This window comes from Melanotaenia boesemani, chromosome 6 (assembly GCF_017639745.1).
Source record: "Melanotaenia boesemani isolate fMelBoe1 chromosome 6, fMelBoe1.pri, whole genome shotgun sequence".
NCBI lineage: Eukaryota > Metazoa > Chordata > Actinopteri > Atheriniformes > Melanotaeniidae > Melanotaenia > Melanotaenia boesemani.
Window position 1 is genome coordinate 10,459,036 of NC_055687.1, and position 24,659 is coordinate 10,483,694.

The window sequence follows — 24,659 nt, forward strand, 5'->3', positions numbered from 1 at the left end:
TCAACAAATGATATGTCAATATTCACAAGTTATATCCTTACAGGTAAATAAATATATTTTTACTCAAAAGTAAGAAAGTGGAAATAATATGTTCTTTAAATGTATTTAATGCGTTAATCGTGCACACAATAGACTCCCATTGTCAATGTCACGACTTAAAAATAAGCATTCGTATTTTTAAGTGAATATTTTAGTTGTCAAAGTGGATGCGCCTCACCAAACTCTCCATCTTGACTTTTAACCTCCTCTGTGACCGTGCAGGTGAGGTCATTCCAGGTGAGTGCGAGTCCAGCTCTCAGGGAGATTTCTTTAAGAGGGATAAACCCCTGGAATGTCACGAACATGAATAAAGTCACAGAGGAGGACACGGGGCTGAAGAGCTGGATTAAAGGAAAGCAGAAGGGGATAATGAAGAGGAGGAGAAAGACAAAGAGAGGACAAGTGAAGGAGAAGCTTTATCCAGATTCAATTATGGTTTCTTTTTTTTTTTTTTAAATGTTCCAGCTATATTTGTCATTTCTACCTTTCCTTTAATATTTTTCCAAAACGAATATTTAACTGGCCGTTACTTGACTCAAAGTGAAAATGGACTTTAAGAATAATCTCTCACAAATGATCCTCTGGGCAGGGGTCTGCAAGCGTTACAATCCAACGTCCCACTTTTCGCTCAGCTCAGCTCGTTCAGAGCTGCAAATGTTATGAGACCTTTTGGAAACTGTTTTGATAAATCTCTATTATAGGAGCCACATTTTTATTTCTATTTTTAGGTTTTAAAATAAAGTAAAACATAAAACTTTTGCAAAAAGAGGATAGACAGACTTTCTTCAGTGGGATGTAGATGTAAATGATGTTTAAAAATAAAAAAAGCCCATAGTTTCCAACCTGTCAACTAGAAAAAAAAAATATATATATATTATATATACATATATATATAATATATATATACAGACGTGGACAAATTGTTGGTACCCCTCGGTTAATGAAAGAAAAACACACAATGGTCACAGAAAAAACTTGAATCTGACAAAAGTAATAATAAATAAAAATTCTATAAAATTTAACCAGTGAAAGTCAGACATTGCCTTTCAACCATGCTTCAACAGAATTATTTAAAAAAATAAACTTGTGAAACAGGCCTGGACAAAAATGATGATACCCCTAGAAAAGACCAAAGGGACATGATAATCCAAGGTGTGTCCACTAATTATCATCACAAGTGTCTACAATCTTGTAATCACTCAGTGGGCCTATATGTAGGGCTACAGGTAGTCACTGTGCTGCTTGGTGATGTGGTGTGTACCACACTCAACATGGACCAGAGGAAGTAAAGGAAAGAGTTGTCTCAGGAGATGAGAAAGAAAATTATAGACAAGCATGTTAAAGGTAAAGGCTGTAAGACCATCTCCAAGCAGCTTGATGTTCCTGTGACTACAGTTGCACATATTATTCAGAAATTTAAGATCCATGGGACTGTAGCCAACCTCCCTGGACATGGCCGCAGGTGGAAAATTGATGACAAATCAAAGAGACGGATAATACGAATGGTAACAAAAGAGCCCAGAAAAACTTTTGTGTGTGTGTGTGTGTGTGTGTGTTTGTTTTTTTGTCATAAGTTTGTCCAGTCAGCCTTGTTGTTGTCTCACTTGTCAGATTTTAGGTTTCAGTTTAAAACTTTCTGTTTTATTTCTTTTCTTCTGATACTTTATTTTTCTTCCTGTCAAGCTCTCATCATCTTTTAGTAGTTTTGATTCATTGCAAGCTCTCGTCTTGAAGAGCTTAAGAGTGTCATTATCAACTCTGAGCATCACTCATCTGGATGATGACAGCAGGAGGATGCTGTTTAGGTAGCATTTGGAGGAAGTGGAGGAGAAAAAAAAGAGAGGGAATGACACAAGTGGAAAAGCATGTGTGGCATTGAACAAAACGTCTCATTTAGCTGCAGCCAAGCAGAACACCTCTTCCCTCTACTTTTCTTCATGCATTCCTCCTCTTCTCCCTTTCTCCTACTTTTTTCATCTTCCTTCTCTTTATTTCTGTCTGTTCCTTTACTGTTTTGAACCTTTTGATTTTGATTTATCTTCATCCCACTCACCCCCCTCCCCTTTTTAATCCTTATATAGAACTATATATTTCTTTATTGTTTCAGGCTTTTTCATTATTATTTGTTCTTGTGTTATATGACATTCTTCAACTCTTTACCTGAATCCATTTTTTCTTCTTTCATCTTATGATTGCCATTCCACTTTCTTGTTTAGGTACCTATTTTCTTATTTTTCTCTCCATCTAGCTGTATGCTCTCACTTTCTCAGTCCGTTTAGTTCTTCCTCACTTCCACACCTGCCCCTCACTTTCCCCTCTTCCTCTTGTTTATCTGTCTCCGGGGCTTCCTGACTAGTTATCTTTCTGTGAAAATCTCCTACATCATCTCCATTCTGTTTTCCATCCATTCGTTGTCCTTCTGTTTTGACTTTTTTTCCATCTTCCAGTCAGTTCTTGAACAAAGTTGCTGATGCTTGTTGGGTGTCATTCTAGCATGATCCCCCACAATCCTCACTCTGTTTACTTTTTCAGAATACTCTACATCATACAGGCATGAATCCAGCCTCACACCAGCTTCTGCTTTCTACAATGTGTAGTAAATTCAAGTTGAATGGTGATACAAAGAACTGTGAAATTATTTAGTATTCTTAATGATTTATGTCCCCACAGTGCCAGCTTTGTATTTACCAATAGTTGTTTTTATGTAATACATAATATGTTTTTCTTTTTTTTTTTAATCAATGTGAGTCCACGTTACTGGCTTCACAACCAAAAAAAAGAAAAAAAATATTAATATAAAAATGTCCCTATAAATAATGTCGTAACAGAATGATTTGGCACCTGCATTTTTTTCTATTACCTGAAGTGACAAACACAACACAGCCCCTTTGTTTTAGATCGACACACAGCTGGTTTTTATCAGATTATCCACAGACTATGCTGTAATCATAGTTTTTTTCCAAAGCCACAGTCTTTTAAAGTTTTAACCATTCTGCGGTGTTATTTTTATTGTGTGACAGCGTTGGTTTAACAGGTCAGTTGGATTTTTCAATATTTCTTCCTTGCGATGTGCTTAAATTCCTCCAGATTTTGTTCAGCATGCCCCAAATGAAAAAGAAAAGATAAAGCACTGCAGTCATTACCAATGCAGGGAAGGAATTGTAATTTTACAGTAAGATCTGCAACTATTTGAAAGATATATTCTCTTTCATAAACTATGCAATTAATATATTTCACTAACATTTTTTTGTTCATTTTTAATTAAGCTCACAGCACTTCATTTAGAGGCTTCATTCATGCAGGCAGTCTTTATTGAAACTATTGTGACTGTTGTGTAAACATTTAAAGGAACTGATCGCAAAGGGCTGTGCAACACCAGACTCAGTCTTTTTAATATCTTTTTCAGAGAAGAGATCCCACTGATTTGGTTAAGGCAAGTATTTTTGAAGATGATGTTTCCCCTGAAGATGGACTCAATGACGTTGTTCTCACCGAGCCGTAACTCTGGCCTCTCAAATGACTTTCCCAGTCTTGATGAGGATGTCAGGACTGAGGGGTTTCTTTCTGAACCATAACTCTCTCTTTGGGAGCCCCTCAAGCTTGTTTGCTATCCACTGTAATCCATAATGTTGCACTTACATCTGTGATTTCCTACCATGATAATTCACGGTGCAGTCGCATGATCTTTAAGGATGGGATATTTACAATATCCATGCATGTCTTTACAAAACATCAACAGAGACATGAGTTTCACAGGAAAGTATTTTAAGGTCCAGACCAAGGTACACTCATCAAAATTAAAACCAGTTACAGATGGAGTGAGAAACACAGCTTTTTTTTTAAACTTGCAACATGGCATTCAAATGGATTTTACTTTGACATTTTTGCTGACTGGTCACACCCCCCATATGGCAACAGCACTCCCATACAGTATAAAGCTCCCCTAAGAGAACAACAGCAGGCCCTAAAAAACATTTTAAAGTGCCATTTTCTTACTGAAGCACCCCTTATCGATGGATAATTTGGTGTCCATCTTGCATCTAGTCTCTTCTCTGAGCTCTCCCTCTTCAGCCAGTAAAAGCCAGTTTGATATTGACTCGTCTTATCTCCTGCTCTTACACTTTCTGTTATTTCCTCACTTCCTCCAATAATGTCTTCTTGCATTTTATTTACTGAATAAAGAGAAAAGCTGCTGTAAAGTGATGCTCCAGGATGGAAAAATGCTGTCTTAACTTCAGGACTCTGCAGGGCAACAATGACTCCAGGAAAGGACATAATAATCGTCAGGATGCCATCAAAATGATTCAGCAGCACAGATATTTAAGGTTGGAAAGTTATTTAGTGTTGTTATTGGCAACGGTTGAAGAGATGGCTTTGCCCATGCTGACACAAAATGCTAAAAATGGTACATGTGCGACTCTATGTCCATACTTCCTGCCATAGAAGCTCAATGGTCTGCTCTGCTAAAGAGACAAATTTGCCATTAATTCCTATTCTAATTTGACCTGTTGTATGTATAGTCTTTTATTTAAGAAGCCATCTTAGATATTTTAAAAGATAAATCTTAAGAACTCAACTTATTCATATTATAATTTAATAAAAATTTTGATCTGGACTTAAACTGTCTAAATAGTACAAAGTGTTCTCTGCCCATTTTAAGAGACACATTGTTGCTAAAACATTGTTTTCCACATCTAAAGTCACTTATTGAACTCTGACCTCCATTACAGTGACAACACTGGAATATTTAGTTGACACTATACCCATCTCTTTACTATTTCTACCTCAAGTCTCCAGAAAACTGCTTCAGATGGGCTCAAAGAACACAAGGACGGTCATATTTTCACTCAGCCTTCAAATTCTGATAGCATTTGTGGGAAGCAAGCCTGACTAAAGAACACCCCACAACTTACAGGGTCCAACAGATCTTTTACTTACATCTCCAAGACAACCTCAGAGGTTTTTTTTTTTTTTGTCCATGCTGTAATCGATTAGAACTGTTTTGTTGACATAAGAAGGACCAACAAGTGGTCTGAATGTTATGGCTGCTCAGTGTATTTTTTTAAATGTTTAACAGGTTCACAGTGCAAGAGTCAGACCTGCATCTTCACAGCATTAATCTCTAAAATGACTATTAGATCACGCAAAGTTGAAAAACATACAGGTGTTTTTCCAGAGATTTCTGGGAAATGTCGACATCTGTATTCAGTAACAAAACACAGTGTAAACAAATAATAAAAAATAAATATGTTATTCGTACAGGAACACAATCTATGTCACGTATCGGTGATATTTTGTCACCCTAAATAATTCTCTTGGTACATTGCTTTTACTCTCTTTAAGACTTTTTTGTTGCTTTACTGTAGCTTTAATATATCACTGGATACTGTTAATACAAGCACTGTCTTGTTTCTAGGTGCAGTAAACAAACTTTTCTCCTCTCGCTACATCAGTGGGAAGTTTGTCTTAATTTATTGCTCTGTTCCGAGTCCAAACCTGTTCCACGTCACCTTTCTTTGCTTCCGTTCTTCTCGTTCAGGTAGATGAATGTCTGTAGTTTAGGATTAAAGGCATTTAATTTTCCTCTGCAGCATGTGGAACTTCTGTGTCAGTGAGCGCGTGCACGAGCATGCCAAATTTCCACAGAAAACCTGCGGCTATGTTGTTCCAACTATTTGATAACCTGGTGAGGTATTCAGTATCTCTCCTCCTCCTCTCTCATTTCTTTCTCCCTCCAGACTCTTTTCAACCTCTACTGTCTTCTTTATTACATCTGCTTGTCCTTCCCCTTTCCGCTCATCTTATTTTGTCTCTAATATCTTCCCCTCTGTTATCATTACATCTCCTTTACCTTTCAGAACTCTGTTTTTTGCACTTCTTTTCTTTTTGATTTCCCCCCTCCTCTGTGTCTTTTTCTCTTGTCTGTATCTCTCTGTCACCATCATTACAGGGCTGATTACCTGTCATTATGGCTCATTAGGGGCCTATCAGTATGGCGGCAGGCAGGGGAAGGAAAGGGAGGGATGGTGGGTTAGAAGGCTGGAGGAGCACCTGTCATCACACCCTTTCCCCTCCACTACCCTCACCCACTGAACACACACGCACATGCATATTACTTGTTCCTCAGACTGACATAGCTGACTCCCAATTGACTGTTTATTGAAAGGATAAGTTGAATAAAGTTTGTGTGCGTGGTCTCAGCCAGTAGCTCTGTATATAAAATTTCTCCAGCCTTCTGTCTCTGGTATAGTATTTTCATTTAGCACCTTTTACATGTTGCAATACTCACTTTGCTCCCCTCGCCTCAGGGCTGGGAGGAGAGCTGTGACGCGGCTGTCTCTCACCTCCTGCGGAGCTGCTTGTCACGGAGCCCCAAGGACCAGGCCACGTCTCTGGCCCAGACAGGAGGCCCCGTGCTCGGCCTTCCACAGGACACTGCCCGCCTCAAGAAGCACATCACCCTGCTATGCGACCGCATTGGCAAGGGAGGTCGCCTCACCCTGGCATCTGAGGCTAATGTTCAGGTTCCTGCTCAGGTTCAGAATCTCGCTGCTCCAGGTGAGTAGGAAGGGGAAGAATGAGTGAAAAAGTACTTGGAAGATGGTAGTACTGCCTGGTGCTTCACATGTGTGCAATGCATGACAATATAGTCAGTTACTTTCTGCCAAGTAATATCACATAATGTCCAGTTAGTCAGGACATCCTGCAGTGTAGAAAAACAGCAGGTTGTACACTTACCCGGTGGATTCAAGCTGTAGAACATGGCCAGGTGATGGCATAAATGGGTTGTGAAACTGCTCTTACAGGAAAAAAATAATTTATTATTAGTTCAAATGCTTTAAGTGACTCGCGTCATGTTTATGTTTTCCTGACCTCTTGTGGTCATCTAAATAACAACTGTGATAAAGTAATGTGATTTAGTTCAAACGTAATCTGATCGGATTTCGGTTATTAGGTTGGATCACATGTTGAAAATGGGTTGTTCGAAAGGGAAAGAAGGATTCTGAAATCGTATTGGATCACGTAATCCATTCCTGGTTGTTATCTGGATAAAACCTTCAGTTTCTTTTGTTCAAAATTTTTGAGTAGAATCTGGATAACTTTAATCCAAGAAAACAGCATTAGCCTGTTCCCAACAGAGTGTAGGATTAGAAGGCGGATTTCAGGAGGAAACTGCGGTAAAACCTCAAGATTTGAACAAATAATGGTATCTTTTTAGTAAGTGCATATGCTAATATTTATATTAATTTTATATAATATTTATGAGTCGTTTAATTCTACAGGGATAAAGTAGATAAGGTAGGCATAGGCTACCTATTAAGCCTGTCAGCATAGTACAGCAACAATAAAACATAGCATCATCTTGTCCCCATGAAATAAACCAGAAGCAAATATCAACAACAAAAACAAATATAATAATCCACGTTCCTGTCATTCATCGCTACATATTCAGAGAAGAACCTGTCACGAATAATGTCTAACAATTGCAACCCTTACTAATCGTCCAGTCAGTCCCTCATTCTGACAGAATGCCAAAGGTTGGTCCGGTTCCTCACCATGGGGCTCCGGAGCGTAATTAACATTGTCGCAGAGAGTGACATTGCGCCTTTGTGAAGACGTTTCCAGAATGTCTACAATGTAGTTGTTAACGGATTAAATTTACATTTGTTGTGGCTTTGATGATAAATCATACAGTTATACATAAAAGTGTATGTTTTTAATTGCTGCATGTTGTCGCAAAGTGGAAATTACTTAAAGTAACCCCATACCAGCTCTTCTACCTGTTGTTCTTCACGTAGCTGGAAGCCCACATTGTTTTAAATGCTGGTTATCTGGATTTGGTAATCCTAAAAAAAGGTATTCTGGATCAGGGTGATCCAATCCAATGTTGCTTTGAACACCCGGGATAAAAGTAAGATGGATTACATGATCCTCCATCCTGAAAAATGGGATTCCCCAAATCTGGATAGCTTTTATCCAGATTAAATTTTTTCAACAACTGGCCCCTGAAGATTTGGTGGATGCTCTAAGTGGATGGTGTCAAAGATAACATGGACACATGGAGATCACGGTTAACACCCTGTCTCCCACCATGAGTCAAGATCGGTTTCTCTTAACCATGACTAAAATACTTTCTGACCACAACTGAGAAATTGAAGTTGCTTGGATTCCTGTGAGACTGATACCTAAGCACAGAACTCTGGTCACACAATGACAAGTAGCTTAACGTCAGCGGTGATGTGAATCCTTGTTTCAATACTGATTGGTGTAAAGGTCTGAAAGTCATCACTTTTGTTTGAATAATCACATTGCTGCTCTTCAGGGGGAATAGCAGAAAGTCAAAGGCCTACTTAAAATACATAGTATATTTATATTTCTTCAGGAAAACAATGAATTAGGCTCCTGTTAAATTGTCCAGTGTTTTGTTGGGACTGTCCAGGAAAAGATTTATTTAAATAGTGCTAGTCCATCACAAAAACCTCCTTCACATAGAGAGAAATACAGTGATAAATGATCTCAGCTACGACTATACCATGTTGTGTCTTATATGTTTTATCATTTAATAATATATTTCACTATCAATTCTTACTAGAATTTATTAAAACAAGTCTATTAGAAATAAAGAGAAGTGATTGGGTACTATTATGTGACAATCATTTAATGTGTTTCATAACAGTCTCTTGTGTGTTTTTTTAGGCTTCAGCAGGCAAAAACATGAAGCCTATTCACAGGACACCTAAAGGCCAATATAAACTCGTATTTAAAGGCTCCTCTATGCACACTGTTGAAAAAAACACTCAAATATGTACAAACATACAAATATAAAACCTCATAGGCTCAAATAAAAATAATAACACTCAATAATACCAATAACATGAAAAAGCTAAAATTTATGTAACAACACACTATGTATGAGCACATACAGCAAAGAGTCACTTAAAATATCTTAAATCTGTACACGTAAGTCTCTTTTGCGCACACTTTGTATGGATCATTAATCGTTCTCTGAAATTTATAGTTTTTTTTGACAGAATAATAAATCACTTCCTCTTCTTTCTTTTCTTCATTGCTTCTCCCATTACCCTTTTCAACCCCCACCCCCCGTGTTTTAAAATCTGCCAATTTTGCCTTATTATCAGCCCAGCAGGCTTTTTCATGACATGTTCTGTAAATTAAAAATGTCTCTTTTATTTTAAATGGTCATGAAGTGAGTAGCCTCCACATCCATCAGGGCATAATTAAATGAAGTGTGGCTTGTTTAAAGTGAAACTGATGTGAATCCTGCTGTACAGTCAAAAGTTCTAGCATTCATCTTTAAAATTTCTAGATCTGCATCTACGCCGGGTAAACGATGATTCCTGGATGACTGCGTCTTATGCCAGTACAACTGACTGGCTGGTGAACATGTGAAAATTAATTTGCCGATTTCATCACACACAGTTTGACAGTGGCACGTTTTATTGTTGATGTTTTTAGAGGCAAACCCAGCTTCATATCTGATCCTGAACTGATATCCAGCAGCTGTGGTTCTGCACATGTAAGATTTAGTAGATCAGCATCATATATACACAGCCACCCCTGTCATTTATAATCCTGCACATATTCCATGGGATTTGCAGATGAATTTTTAATGGGAAAAGTAAAGTGGGGAATGTGAGCATACTTGTATGTACAGTGTGTTTTCTCATCATGTGGTCTCTCCTTTCTCTTTTGGTCTGCTGCCAAAATTCACACAGACAGAGACCGCACACACACATACACACACACTCACAGAGCGCCACAGTAAACAGCCATCTCAGATGTTGCTCTTTCACCCGCCCGTAAACATACACACTTGTTTACTTTTCCAACAACAGTGACGGCAAGTTCCCCTCCCCCTCCCATCAAGACCACAGACACACATGCACTGGGTTACCACACATCAAGTTCCACTCTGCTGGTAGGAAGTTTGCGTCTCTGTTAATGTGTTTCTTTTAGTTTCCTGGAAAGAAAAACCTTCTCGCACAGACCCACCACACTTAGAAACTGACATGATTACTGCTCCATTCCAGCTTGAAACAGGCTGATTGCAGCTGGCTTCTGTCTTTATTTAATATTCTAATAAACACAAAGCGTGAGAAGCAGAGTTACGTCACTTCTACAGGAGTTTATATGATGTGTATGTCATTGTTGTTGATGTATCAAATCAAAACCTGACTTTCCACAATTCACAAGCGTGTATTTGTGCAGGTATTTCAATGCACTAATGCAAATGGCATTAATAAATTGGCCACCATGTTAAATTGTGTTTACACATGTTTTGGAGCAACATATGAGGCCCCCAGGTGGAGGGATAGGATTTATGTATATTCATATACATTATTAAATTTTGTTTCCTATCCATTGGCCTCATGTATCATGTCTACAAGCCATGGGGGCAAAAGTAACATGTAGCAGTAGATATTTTAACAACATTAAGATGTGCAGTGTACTTTAAATCTGAACAAAACTTAGCCATTAATATTGTAAACTAAAAATTAGGAAAACAAACAGAGTATTACCACTGTAAAAGTACAGTAACTGAATCCTGGTTAAATATGCATTTTATCACCCACTTTATTTATGTCACTCTCTTTATCACATGACCCCCCTAATCTGACCCTGATGACATCATTCGGACAAATTTCAAGCTTCAACAGCTGTGTTCTGCACACACACACATGCCATCACACCCCCACACATATACACATATCTTTGTAAATAATTTAATTGTGTTCTTCTACTGCATGAGCATTTCTTTGATTCAGCAAAACCTTGTCTAGTTTTGTGTCCTGTTTTTTCTTGTACTGTGTTCAAATGATAAAATTTGCTAAATTTTTTCATTAATTGGTTTCTGGTCTGCCAGATATCTTGATTTGTTCACATACTTATGGTTGTGTCCTTAGTTTGACCTTCTTAAGTTAATAACAGAAGCCAATTTTTGCTTTGATATTTTAATTCATTAATATTATAGTGTAATCCTTTCATATGCATTAGTTTTCTTATTGTCTAGTATTATTTTATTTTGTTCATAGTCCAACTTCAGCAAGCAGACAAACATATTCTCCCATCCACATACCCCGATGGTATGTGTGTGTTGCAGTTATTTTCACTGTGTTCCACTGGTAGCTGTGGTTTGGAGCCTGCATCTATTTTAGAATTAAAGAGAGGGGAGAAGATGGGCTACGTCTACGTGCATGAGTTTGTGCATACTTATAGATACGTTTGTTAGCGTGTGTGTGTGTGTGTGTCTGTGTGTAAGTTTAGAGGACTCAGAGCACAGGAAAACATGTACTATGTGCAAGTGTAGGTCATGTCCTGTGTGTAATCCTGACCAGCTGTCTTTGTTCTCTCTCTGTGGTGTTTCCAAATTGAAGAGTCCTCCTTCAGGGTGCTATATATAAAACGGCAGTGATCTATATTGAGGAAGAAGCCACCATAACATGAGGTTCATCAATCAATAAATCTTAAATTTGACATTGTTTTTTTTCCCCCTCATCTGGGAGTTACAAAAATACATTTTTGAGCTGCAGAGAATGATCGTCCAGAAGTATGGTTTGATCCTTGTTTTGTTGTTGTTTTTTTTTTTTTTTTTTTTTCTTTTCTGTTTTATTGCAATGTCAAAGCTTGATGTTTAATATATATATATATATATATATATATATATATATATATATATATATATATATATATACATATATATACATACACTGCCGTTCAAAAGTTTGGGGTCACTCCCCATTTGAATCCCATGGCAAAGTGACCCCAAACTTTTGAACGATAGTGTATATATGTATATATATATATATATATATATATATATATATATATATATATATATATATGAAATATATAATGTGTCCATATGTTTGAGATGTGGTTTGCAGGTTCAGAGTGGGAAAGCAAGACAAAAGATGCCAGGTGTCAGCTTCACACAAGAGTTCTTAGAGAAAACACACATCCTTCTATGATGTATGCTTTCAAAAGCATGTCTGTGTGGGTTCGTGCATATGTAAATCCAAACCTGTGAGTCTAAAGGACTGAATAATGTGCATGTGGGAGTACACACATGTGTGCATTTAAGGTGGGGGGTGAAAAAGCGTAAAGCCCACAGCCAAATTGCCAGTAAACGCAGCAGCACAGTGTCACCCCCATCTTCAAACCGCAGCCCAGAATAAAGCAGGAATGCACTGGTGTCCCCACACTGTTGACCAAGACAGCGCTGTCTGTTGGAAACAGCTTAACCCCTCAACTAGGCTGTCCAGAGCTGCTCAAAAGCTGTCCCAAAATGGCCCCAAACTGTCACGCACTGGCTCAAATGGGCCTGTAATGTTTTGTAATTATCACAAAATGGCTTGGACTTTTTTCAAGTTGTCCTTAAATCCTTGTGGGGTGACCCAAACTGTCCTCTTCTTGTCTGCTTGGAGGATATAATGTGCAATAGACTTGTGTCTACAGGAAGGCTTACCTGGCACATGTGCACTACAAATCAAAGCCAAAATTTTGACATCTGTTGAAGAAAACCTGCACAATTTCACTTCAAAGTATTGCTTCTTTAATTGTACAGATGAGGGTAGCAGTGTACGCTTTTATTTTTATTTATTTTAGTCTTTTTTTTATTAAACGTCTGTTTTAATACAGCATGCATTTTGACTTTTCAGCACACGCACATTTTATGCAATTTCAACATTATGGTAAAGTAAACATAACAGAAGTTCAAACATAAATTTTACAGTAAGTCTTATGAGCACTATTCTTATTTAACCTTTGTTTTTAAAGGTAAATCTATTGAGAACCAGTTGTTATTTTCATTGATGGGCTAGAGGCAGCAGTAAAACATACATCGGTACATTACATTGGTAATTCACCAACAAAACACAAATGTTATCATCTTAATATTTTACTCACCATTGTTTGACATCAGAATACTTAATCAATCACAGATGGAAATTGCTGTTGCATTGCTCCTTAAAACAGTTAATAAAGTGAAACACAGAAGGACTTGAAAAGAAAATAGAAGAATAAAAGTGAAATTAGGAAATAGGATGAGATACTTAATCAAATGAAAATTAATAATTCAGATAATAATAATAATAATAATAGAATTAAGACTAACAATAAGATTACATACTATATGTACAGTATTTCCTGTATTTACATAAGACTGTAATGATCATCAATCTATTCCGTACTGCAGAGTTATGGAGTTTGATGGCCATGGGAAGAAATGATTTCCTGTAGTATGTAGTTTTGCAGCTTGGTTGAATGAGTCTTTTGCTTAATGCACATCTGCGGTTGTCCAGCTCACACTCAAACTGTTGTAACTCTTATTTCCATAGCTTTTGTAGCTTTTTAAAACTTTTATTTAAATCAGTCACAAAACTACAAAATTATCAACAAACAACACTCATTTAGTGAATTTAAAGCAACTTTATGGGACATGGAATACTGTATATATTTAAACTATTTTAGATATTAATTTACATTATTATGTAATCAGTGGTGTTTATGCTGATTTTTGCCAAGTGTCATGTGATTGTCAGTAACCTGTTGAAATTTGCTGCTTTTAATCTACATTCATTAGTAACAGAGTAACTAGTGATATGTCTGTACACACTTTTGGTTGTACTGTCTGAAGCTGAGTCCAGTTCTGTTTTAAATATATTGAGTACTAGCATTTCAGCAATTACTGTCACTCCCACTGCACCCCATAATTATAGTGTCTTTGACGGGATGCAATGGGGAGTATTGAGTCTAAACCTCAGGACTGTCTAAAACTGATAACCTGTCCAGTGAGACAAATATAGTCCTCACCACTGCCAAGAGAAACACAAAAACACACCGCAGCTCTGACCAGGCAATAAAACACCTACTATTTACAGACAGAGATGGAGAGGAAAGAATGTGTGAGAGGTTAGCAGTAAGAGACGGTCTCTGTGTGATTTTTTTTTTTTTTTTTTTTTTGTCTTGGAGTGAGCTGCTCCAAAGGTGGGCTATTTCCTTACCTGGTGTTGATGTAAGAATGGGGTTAGAACATACACCCACACAGACCATGAAATTGTAAGACAGCATAAAAAAAAAAAAAAAAAAAAAAACTTGCCCTAGAAAAACACCTGCCCAATTAAGAGCGGGACATATCCCATTTCAAACAACTGCGATTGAGCATGTGTGTGTGCGTGTGTGAAGCCACAGGCTGTGGTCTCACCAAAGAGAACAAGATTGGCTTTAAAAAAAGGCCAGGATAAATATTAGAGAGGGCTTAGGATAATCTGAACACACACACACACAAATATAGACGCAGTGGGGGAGATGGAGACACACACATTCTCAGACACCTTAAGGTAGACTTGATGGCAGACACACATGCCTCTGTTTCATACATGCAAAATCACACACACAACATTGAGGAACAATGGGTGCAGTGTGCATTAAGTAAAAGTTCCTCGAAGCTGGACAAATCCACAAGCAGCAGAGGAACAAAACAGAGAAAAAAAGGGACAAGGAACATAGGAAAAAGGAGATGAGGTGATGGAGACATTGAAGCAACTGGGACAAAAGAGAAAAGACAAATAAAATAAAACCACAAATATTGATTCATAATATTGATTTTTTAATATGTTCTCTTTTCCCGTTACATGAGCCTACTCCCGCGTAACTTATCAAAGCTCGGGGAGATCTTAGCAACTTGTTTCCTTTGTTGCCGCCGTCCAAAATCACTTCTCTTGCCGAGATGATCTCAAATTCAATGTTTTCATTTACCAGTGTGGATTACATTCACCTGTAAAGTATTTAGTAGAGCATTACCGCTTGTATTAGCAGCTAATGCTAAGACCATGGGCTCTTATATTAGCAGCTAATGCTAAGACCGTGGGCTCTTATATTAGCAGCTAATGCTAAGATCGTGGGCTCTTATATTAGCAGCTAATGCTAAGACCGTGGGCTCTTATATTAGCAGCTAATGCTAAGACCGTGGGCTCTTATATTAGCAGCTAATGCTAAGATCGTGGGCTCTTATATTAGCAGCTAATGCTTAGAACGCACATACTTTTGCACACACATAGACATGTGAGTGCACATTCATTCTGTCAGAGGACTGCAGAGAGTGCACACGTCAGAAATCACGTCAGCCAGCTGAAATTCAGACAAAAATATGAGTTTTCTGTATCATCTCAGGGAGGTGAAGATGGAAGCACGCTCCCTCCAATGAGGAGCAAATGGAGTATTTCTCCTGCTCCCGTGTTAACGCCTGTAACGTTGTGGTTATCACAGGAGTCCACACAGCTGAACAAGCTGAATCTACATCATTCTAGGAATTTCTCTGTCATATTGCAGCTTTAAATGGATCCACTATTCTTTGTAGGTTTTATTAATATCAACACGTTATCTGAGATCTGAACTTTAAGAATATTTAGAGTGACGCCACCAAATGAAACGGTTTCATCAGGACATTTAAAAAGTTGAACTTTTTTCTGTCCTAAGTGGCTTTTTTGTTGTTGTTTGTTTTGTTTGTTTGTTTTTATCACAGCATTTCTGGCTGTGAATCTAGGGAAACACTATTGTTTTGGTATTTCAGAAATGTATGATCAGATCAGATTATTATAGTAATCTGATTACTCCCAGATAACTGATTTTGATTGTTAAGTAATTACACTTATTAGCAATGTCCCATTTCAGGGTCTGTGTTAATGTTCTCAAAAGTGTCCTATGATATTTAAACTTGGTAATTTCAGAGGTATAAGTGATTTAACATCCTGCTGCTGCTATGGGAAATTCTCGTTGGCTAGGTAGGCTGTCCCATTTTATGAACCTTAAGCGGACTTCAAAGTGTGCAGACCCTGAATTGGGACACAGCTTTTGTTTTCTAAAAATAGTTTTAATATGTCTTTAATATTCAAGAAAAATAGATGATATTCGCTATAAATGAATCGATATCCAATCACATCAGATTTAATCGACATCTAATGGAAATAGGCTGTTGTAAGTCTAATCGAATCAATTCAGGCAATTAGTGATGATACCCAGCCCTAGTGGAGAGGAGACAAAGAAAGGGACATGGAGGAAGAGGCCTGAAAGGACAGGGAAAAATGAGAAAGGGCAGAAAAGGAAATAAGGAAAGAAGTGGAGGATGGGATAAAAAGCATATGGAGAAAGGGTGGTGAAAATAATGGATGAGGTAAACAGAGACAGAGAGGAGGAGAGGAATGAAGAAAGGGGGTTGAGGAGGAGACAGAGAGGAGGGACAGAGGGAGAGAGACAAGGCGTCCAATTCATCGGCCTCACAAGCTCCGTAAATCCAGACTGATCCATGGGATTCTAGAAGGGATTTTGTCACACATACAATCACACCCTCACACATCCAAGTTTACACACACACACAGTTACGTGCACACACATACACACAAACACAAACTTTCAGCCACATGTTCAGCACCATTATTCCATGTTGCCCTTCTTTACTTCTGAAAACGTACTAAAAGATTTACATGAAGCAAATGAACAGAGTTCAGTGTAGATACATGAGGTAAAAAAAGGCAAGCGAAATTTAGAAATTTTGTTTCTGAGAAGGAAATAAAAAAACTGGTTAATTCTAAAACTCATAGAGAAGAAAAAGCAAATGTTCATTACACCAGGAATATTATGTTCATTTGCTCTTGCAACAAATTAAATACAAATGAAACTCAATGCAAAATATTTTATCAGCAAATCGCTAAAAATCTTCACCAATTAGAAAAAGAAATTCTACATCAAATATATTACATTACATTACTACATTTATGTTATAATTTTGATGATTATGGCTTACAACTTATGAAAAGCTTTAATGTTGTAGCCTCTAAGTGCCACACTTTAATCAGATCATTATTCCAAAACACCAGCAAAGGACTCCTGAGCATTTAAATGGTCTCTCAGTCTCTTTCAGTAGAATTCACAATCATGGGGAAGGTTGCTGACCTCACAGTTGTACAGAAAACTATCATTGACACCCTTCGTAAAGAAGGAAAGCTTCAAAAAGTAATTGCAAAAGAAGTTGGATGCTCTTAAAGTGTGGAAGGGAAACGTGTGGAAGAATAAGGCGCACAACCAGCAGGGATGACCACAGCCTGGAGAGGATCGTCAGAAAAAGGCCATTCAAAATGTGTGGGAGCTTCACAAGGAGTGGACTGAGGCTGGAGTTAGTGTTTCAAGAGCCAACACACACAGACAGATCCTGGACATTAGCTTCAAATGTTGTATTTCTCTAGTCAAGCTGCTCCTGAACAAATCACGTCAGAAGCATCTTACCTGCGCTACAGAAAAAAATTAACTGATCCGTTGAGCTTTGGTCCAAAGTGCTCTTTTCAGATGAGAGCAGATTTTCCATTTCATTTGGAAATCAGGGTCCTAGAGTCTGGAGGAAGAATCGAGAGGCAACAATCTAAGACACTTAAGTGCAGCGTGAAGTTTCCACAGTCTGTGTTGATTTGGGGAGCCATGTCATCTGCTGATGTTGGTCCACCATGCTTTATTAAGTCCAGAGTCAACGCAGCCATCTACCAGGAGATTTTAGACCACTTCATGCTTCCTTTAGCAGAAAAGCTTTTTTGAGATTCTGATTAATTTTCCAGCAGGATTTGGCATCTGCCCACATTGCCAAAAGAACCAAGACCTGGTTCAATGACCAAATGATTACTGTGCTTGATTGGCCAGCAAACTCTCTTGACCTGAACCCCATAGAAAATCTATGGGGCATTACCAAGATAAAGATGAGGCACATGAGCAGGAACACATTGAAAACCTGCAGGACAGCAGCCCTGAAGACCTGAGTTGGACAGCCCTGGTAAAACATAACCTGGAGGGGTGCATGAATGATAACTCGGCTCAGAGATTTGTGAAATTACAAATAACATGAACAATTCAACCTGAATCATTTTAAACTTGTACTATTTTACCAGAACAGTACAGTAAGTGCATGACAACTTAAAAGGAAAACAGTTGGACTACAGTAAAAATCAGAGATACACTAGTGTGCACTAAAATGCACATTACCCCAAGTGCTGTAGGACATTATTAGTTAATGATGTTTTAAACATTTTTAAGTGAATGTCAAAGTAAACTAGAAGTTTGGTGGTTTTATTTTGTTTTCTCTTTTTAAAAATATAATTACATGCAATACTGAACTAAAGTACACTTTTGTTTGTTTTCCTAAAAGTTGTGAATGGTTACGCGAAATGGTCCTTGAAAAGTCATGGAAAAATTAAGAAATGTTTGAAAATGTGCAGGATGTGTATTTCATTTGCCCATAATCAAAGGATATATGAGCTGCTTTTTGCTTTAAAACACATTATGTTACCAGCCTAACGATTTTGCAGCTCAAAGGATAACACTTAAACTTGAAATCTGTCTGAAAGTATAATTTCAGCTTCACAGTATACACAAGAAGCTACAAAGGACTTTCTGTATTTTGCAGTCTGAGCTTGTTGGCTTGGCTCATACATCTGTTTGAAAACTTGATGGTGAATGATAAATGGATTGTCAAGTTTTAAGGTACCTCTTTGATGTCTGCCTCCTTTTAATGAAGCTTCTAGCTGGTTTTCTGTCGTAACACTGAGCAGCTCTGATTAAAATTAGTTAAATAGAAATGTTCTGTAAGAATTAGAAATTAAATAAAAAGTTATTCACTTTGATTATTCTTTATAAGTCGCTAATTCCTGTTTCCTTTCACTCAGGAGGTGTCGAGCCGATAGCAGAGGCAGCTGGTGAAGGGGAGGAGATGGAACTTCCACAGGAGCCCACCAAGTTCATCAAGAAGAAGCAGCCCTCTAAGAAAAGCAAGAAAGGTAGGTGGACAAACTCCCAAATAGCTCATTTTGCTTCTCCTCTTCCGTCTTTGGGTCTTTATTTGTGATTACACTTCATCCTGTCACACTTCCGAGCAGACCGTATCAAAATACATCATCCCTGCAGCACATCCGCAGGATTGCTCCCAGCTTGTCATAAAATCCCGTCCAGAGCCCTGACATTGATATCTGTTCACTGTCTGTTTTATTCACTTACCAGATTATTTAATCTGGGAAACAATAAGCAGATTGCTTAAATGGACACACACAGTATGCTGTTTCCTGGCTCCTGGCTTTGTCATACACACAAATACAAACACACAGCCAGACTTCTGCCAGAACAGGGCTTCTGGTTTGCATTGAGGACAAATCCTTATTTTATGACAGTTTGTCTTTCCTAAACCAAGAGGATAGATTCTCTTTGATGGGCTCCACTTTTTTAAAGAGCGGTGTGTTTTTGTGTGTTAAAGCTCATGTGTGTGTGAACTCGTGTGGTTAATCCAGTCAGGCGTCACCGCTAATGAGAAGGGGAGGTGTGGGAGACGCAGCGAAGGCGACATAGGGATCATTAGATACGAACACATATACGTCTACACACAGCACACTAGCGAGTGTTTCGGTGCCAGGGTAAGGTCTCTGACCTCAGATGTATATCCTTTACAGATGCACAGGTTGTAATAATCCTTTGTGCTTTAATTTGCAGCTCTGTTCATATCTTGATGTATCAGCAAGTCAAGGCTTCTGAACCAGCAATCAAATACTGATTTAATGATTTTGTTTAAAGTCTGAGGGAAGTAGGAATAAATCTAAGCTGTGAGTTTGTCACATCCCAGACAAATGGGTTAAACATTTAGTCAAACAAAAATGATTAAAACAAGCATCAAGTAAATAAAATTAGCAGTCAAAATCACAGGAAAATGAGCTGTATTCTGCTCTCAGACTGGGGGCGTGTCTACACAACACTGTGATTGACAGATCCCAGATCAGCTCAAATGAAACACTAACGGGACCAACAGAGTGAAGATCAAATCAAATTTGATCAAAATTTCAAGAGTTTTAGCTTGCCACCACAAAGGATTTTGTAACTAAGACAACTACAGTAACTACAGAGAGAGAGAGAGAGCAGATAAATTTCTTAATTTCTTGAAACAAGTCAATGACAGCAAATGTTTTGGTTTTTATTTGGTTCATTTTGAGATCTGGACAGGAAAACTGGCAGCAACAGTATATTCCATGGTATAAAAGGCCCCTAAAACAAGCATAGCATGTCTTGTCTTCTAAACTTTTTGTCATTTTTACTGCTGTTGATTTCTTACTTTACTTACGGTCAAGTTGGTCCAGACACTACCCTAAGCGGTTACCTTACACATTGCAGCTGGTGAACAGGTGACGTTAACTGTGCACAAATGTGCACAAACAGAACTTCAAACAAATGCAAAATATGCATAATAATATAAGTAGCCATGATAATTGCACGAGTGTATAGTCATAAGCAAGGATATTAACTTTGTAAGAGAAAAAAGTGCCATAGATGTCGTTTGATGTCCAGTTTTTTGGGGTTTATGGTTTGTCTGTGATGATCCCAAATTTAATATAATAACAGATATTTAACTGTTTTCCCTTCCTGTGGCTTTTTTTTTTCTGACACTCAAACACACATGCATTAACAGAAGTCATTTTAACCAGCAGCGACTAAGAAAAGCGAAGGGAAAATTATCTTTAATTAGTAATGACTGTCATGGAAACTTCCAGATCAAGTATGTGATTTACAATTTTAAGAAGAAAACAAAGGAAGGACAGGGGGAGCAGGAGAAATGATTTGGGGACTAAGACAAGGGAGTTGGGTAACTGTCATGTACAGACTTGTCTTGTACTTACCTCTCCTCCTCATCTTCCTCCTCCTCATGGTAGAGAAAACAAGCAACAGTAGCAGTCTGCACAGCACTCGCACATAGTAATGTGATGGTTTGTTAAGTCATGTAGTAAAAGTGTCTTTAGAGCCTGAAGATTGCTGGTGCTGTTTAAGGTCATTATTATTTATTTATATTTATATATTTATATATTATAAACCATGCTTACCAGTTCAAAGCCTTAAACTAGTAGGACTAAACACAATTTATTTACTGCAAATCAGATGGGAACTTGACAAAGACAGATGTTCCATAACCTAAAACCAGATGACTGCATATTATGTCGTCGTATGTCTTTGGGTCTCTATGCTCCATTCAAATCTGGTCCAACTTGTACTGTATTGTATTTTTGTTTGATCGTGGCAAAATGCCAGAAAAGCCTTTAGGCAGACTGGCTAGCTCAAAACTCCTATAAAATTAAGGAACAAGGTTGCAAAGAATGAATCAGTTCAAAGCTCATATTTTTCCCTCACCTACACTTTCCGCCTACCTGTCTATGACTTTAAAGTAATTAGGCGCCAAGCCAAATCCCACACACACAGGCCTTTCTGTCAGGGTGCATGGCAGCCGGAAAGCACATTTGCTTGACTTGAAAGGCATCAAAAGGTGTCTGAGAATAGGACATGGGGAGAGAAGAGTGGAGCGCACCCCTTCTCGTTCCTCTTCTTGAAAAGGAGGGATGAAAGAGAGATGAAAGGAAGAAGGAGAGTATCTTCCTTCTCCTTTTTCCTGGCGCTGCATCCCTTTTTGTTGTTCTGCTCCTCCCCTGCAGCCCACCTGGGATCAGAGACATAATCCAGAGCACAGATGCGCACATTTAACCAGATGTAGGCACACAAGTATAATAAGAAAAATGTTGTTTTACATAAATTTGGTCTTAAACATTAATATCAATGCATTAAAACAGATAAAAAGAACATTAATTCCCTCTGTGAGAATGATTTGATTTCTGACCAAACATTTATTGAAGTACCTTCCTAATTCTTATCTATAAATGTCAGTTTGCTGTCAGTGGTCTCATTTGGTCAGATTATGTACCCTCAAACAGCCAAAACAGATTTATTCTAACAGTTGTTAACCTTCAGCTTGAAGATGTGTCCTCCATTGTTCAGCAGGGATGTCACAATTAACAATTTTCTTGGTACAATTATTGTCTAAGAAATAATCACGATTTTACGATTATGACGATCATTATGCTTAAATTAATTTCCCAGCATAATATTGGGTAAAATCACCTGAACACTCCTTATGTCAGTTAGTTTTTTTACTCCTATCTTTTCATGCCAAAATAAGTAATTAATATAACAACAAAGTAAAGTAAGAAGTCTCATTCCAGCTAAACCTCATCTTCTGTGTATAGAATAAGTAAATCCTACACATTAACTCTGGATTTCTCTCACATCGAAAAGGCTACTTGCCCTCTACCTGGACGTGGGAGGCTTCTTTATGTAAACCACGTTATAGAAATGGTTTGGAACATTTTTTTTTCAAGTAGAGAGTTTGGAAACATGGAAAAAACATCTAGCTAGCTTTGACTTGCAGCTGTCCTTAAGCAGAATCGCTGTCATTTGTTTGTGACATAAATAATACTACAATATTGAAAATAAATAAGACCGTATATCTGGAATTAAATGCTCTTCTCATGTTGGGTCAGTTATGTTTGAAGCGCGAAACTATCTGTCACAAAAGACATATTTAGTTTCGTTTTCTCATCTGTGTAACGTAATGTTCAGTGAGCGCATCACGTTGCACTGGATGACCAACCCTAGTCTGACATAATTACTAAATAGCAAATGACATGACACAGTTTAACTCTAATGGTACGTTAGATAAACATTAGTGCCATTTCACCAAACTAGTTTTTAACCAAACTAGTTATTTTCTCATCTGTAGGGTATAAGGTAACCCTGCTGAACGCGTCTCGTTATACTACAAGACCAACCCGAGTTGGACATAATTACAAAATAGCAAATAACATAACTGTCTCTTACTGTCTCTAAACTGATTGTAAGTATAACAATATCAAAAGAATGAAAACATCTGGCTTGACGCTGCAGTGAGGAAACAGTATCTTGGGGATCCTGTCACCCCGTAAGCCAGCCCACCCATGACCACAGAGGGTGCCACCACAGGAACCACCCAGGTCAGGGCAGGCCGGGGTCCACTCCACAGTCACAGGGCTTCAGTGCAGGACCCCAGCCACCCAGACAAGGGCAGTCACCATAGCAACAACTTTGCAGACAGAGCAGGTAGAGCTACCGGTGTGGAGGATTCCCAGGAGGAAAACACTAAAATATAAATATTAAAAATTAAAAACAAGATTAAATAAACTTATAAACAATAAGAAATTATAAGAGCGACAAGAATAAAAATACAGATAAAGAAGTTCCGGAAAATGATAAAGTAAAATAAAATAAAATAAAGGAGTTCATAAAAACTGTACCTGGGTAAAACAAAACAATGAAAATAGAGAGCCACATAAATAGAAAAAAATATAATTGAATAAGTGAAAATTTAAACAAAATCAGATAAAATGCAGCTATACGCTAAGCTAAATAGGTGGATTTTGAGCCTGTTTTTAAAAACAGCAACAGTCTCTGCAACCCTGAGGTTCTCTGGCAGGCTGTTCCACTTTCAAGGCCCGTAGTGGTGGAACGAGTCCTGAACATAAGTTTTGGTTCTGACTTTGCGAACAACTAACAGGCCGGTACCAGAGGACCTCGGGGTCTCGAGGTTCATAATTTAAAAGAAGATCCAAATAAGAAGGTTGTTTATAAATGAAGGCATTTATAAACAACTAAAAGAACCTTAAAATGAATCCTGAAATGCACTGGAAGCCAATGCAGCAATTTTAAAACTGGTGTAATGTGTTCCAACCCTGTGATCTCTATCAGAACTCGTGCTGCTGAGTTCATTAATTTTACAGGCTGCTGAGCTGCCCTTTTACCTAGTCATTTTTATTTATTTGTTTCTTTAACCCAAAAAACTAAAAGAAAATACAACAAGCATGTCTTAATCCGTTTGTTTGGAGGGAAAAACTTCCTCTGCTGTACTGTCCCACTCAGACAGCCTCTTCTACAACCCTCACGAACCCAAAACAACACAAGCGGAAACATGTGGAAGGGTGCAACATTGTTTTCATTCCATGCGGAAGTTGCGCTGATCCGCTGATATAATTCACAAATAATATTTTATATAAAGTGACGATTTTGGGGGATCTTTACGGTTGATATATCGTAGCGTTTATTACCTTGATTAATTGTAAAATTAAATAATCATGACATCACTATTTTTTAGGCCTAGAAATACTGCATCTCATACCCCCATCGAAAATCACTCCCATAGTCATCTGCTGCTATGTCTGTTGCTAATTTGCATCAATCACTCAGGCATTTAAGTATTGCATCTTGACTATATTGGCAATTACCATTAGCTTCTTCCCTTCACCCATTCGCAATGTCCCTCATGTGATGCATTAGTACAAGCTTAAGCTCTATCCATTAAGTGGTGAAATCAGATAAAAGCTGTTATCCATTTTTGTCTTGATGTAAATATCTAGAAAGAATAAACAAACAGAAGCAGATGAGTCAGCCCTTTTGATAAGTGGTTGTTTTGTCAAGTTTCCAATGGAACCTGATCTCAGGAGAGATTATGTAATTTATTTTTCTTCAGTGCAAAATTTTGCAAGGATGAAAAAATGCGCAGTGACTAAGTTTTTCTTACACATTTCTTTAAAGTAACAGCTTATATCTGGCTTCATGATTACGTTTGAACTGAATGACTCAGTACATTCATTAAGATAAATACTTCTAATTTTCTAAGGCACATATTTGACAGTGTTCATCTGGCTCAGAAGGAAGAATGAGGAGTGGCG

The 24,659-nt window shown here is 37.8% G+C and overlaps 1 protein-coding gene across 2 annotated transcripts in view; it reads left to right on the plus strand.

Annotated features, from left to right (window-relative positions):
- The window catches only part of bbs9 (Bardet-Biedl syndrome 9), a 170,332-nt gene that overhangs the window by 88,841 nt on the left and 56,832 nt on the right, over nt 1–24,659 (plus strand). For both annotated transcript variants that reach the window (XM_041987334.1, XM_041987335.1), the window contains exons 20-21: nt 6,348–6,597; nt 18,765–18,875. In XM_041987334.1, the coding sequence (XP_041843268.1) occupies nt 6,348–6,597; nt 18,765–18,875 (361 nt within the window). The remainder of the gene's footprint in view (nt 1–6,347; nt 6,598–18,764; nt 18,876–24,659) is intronic.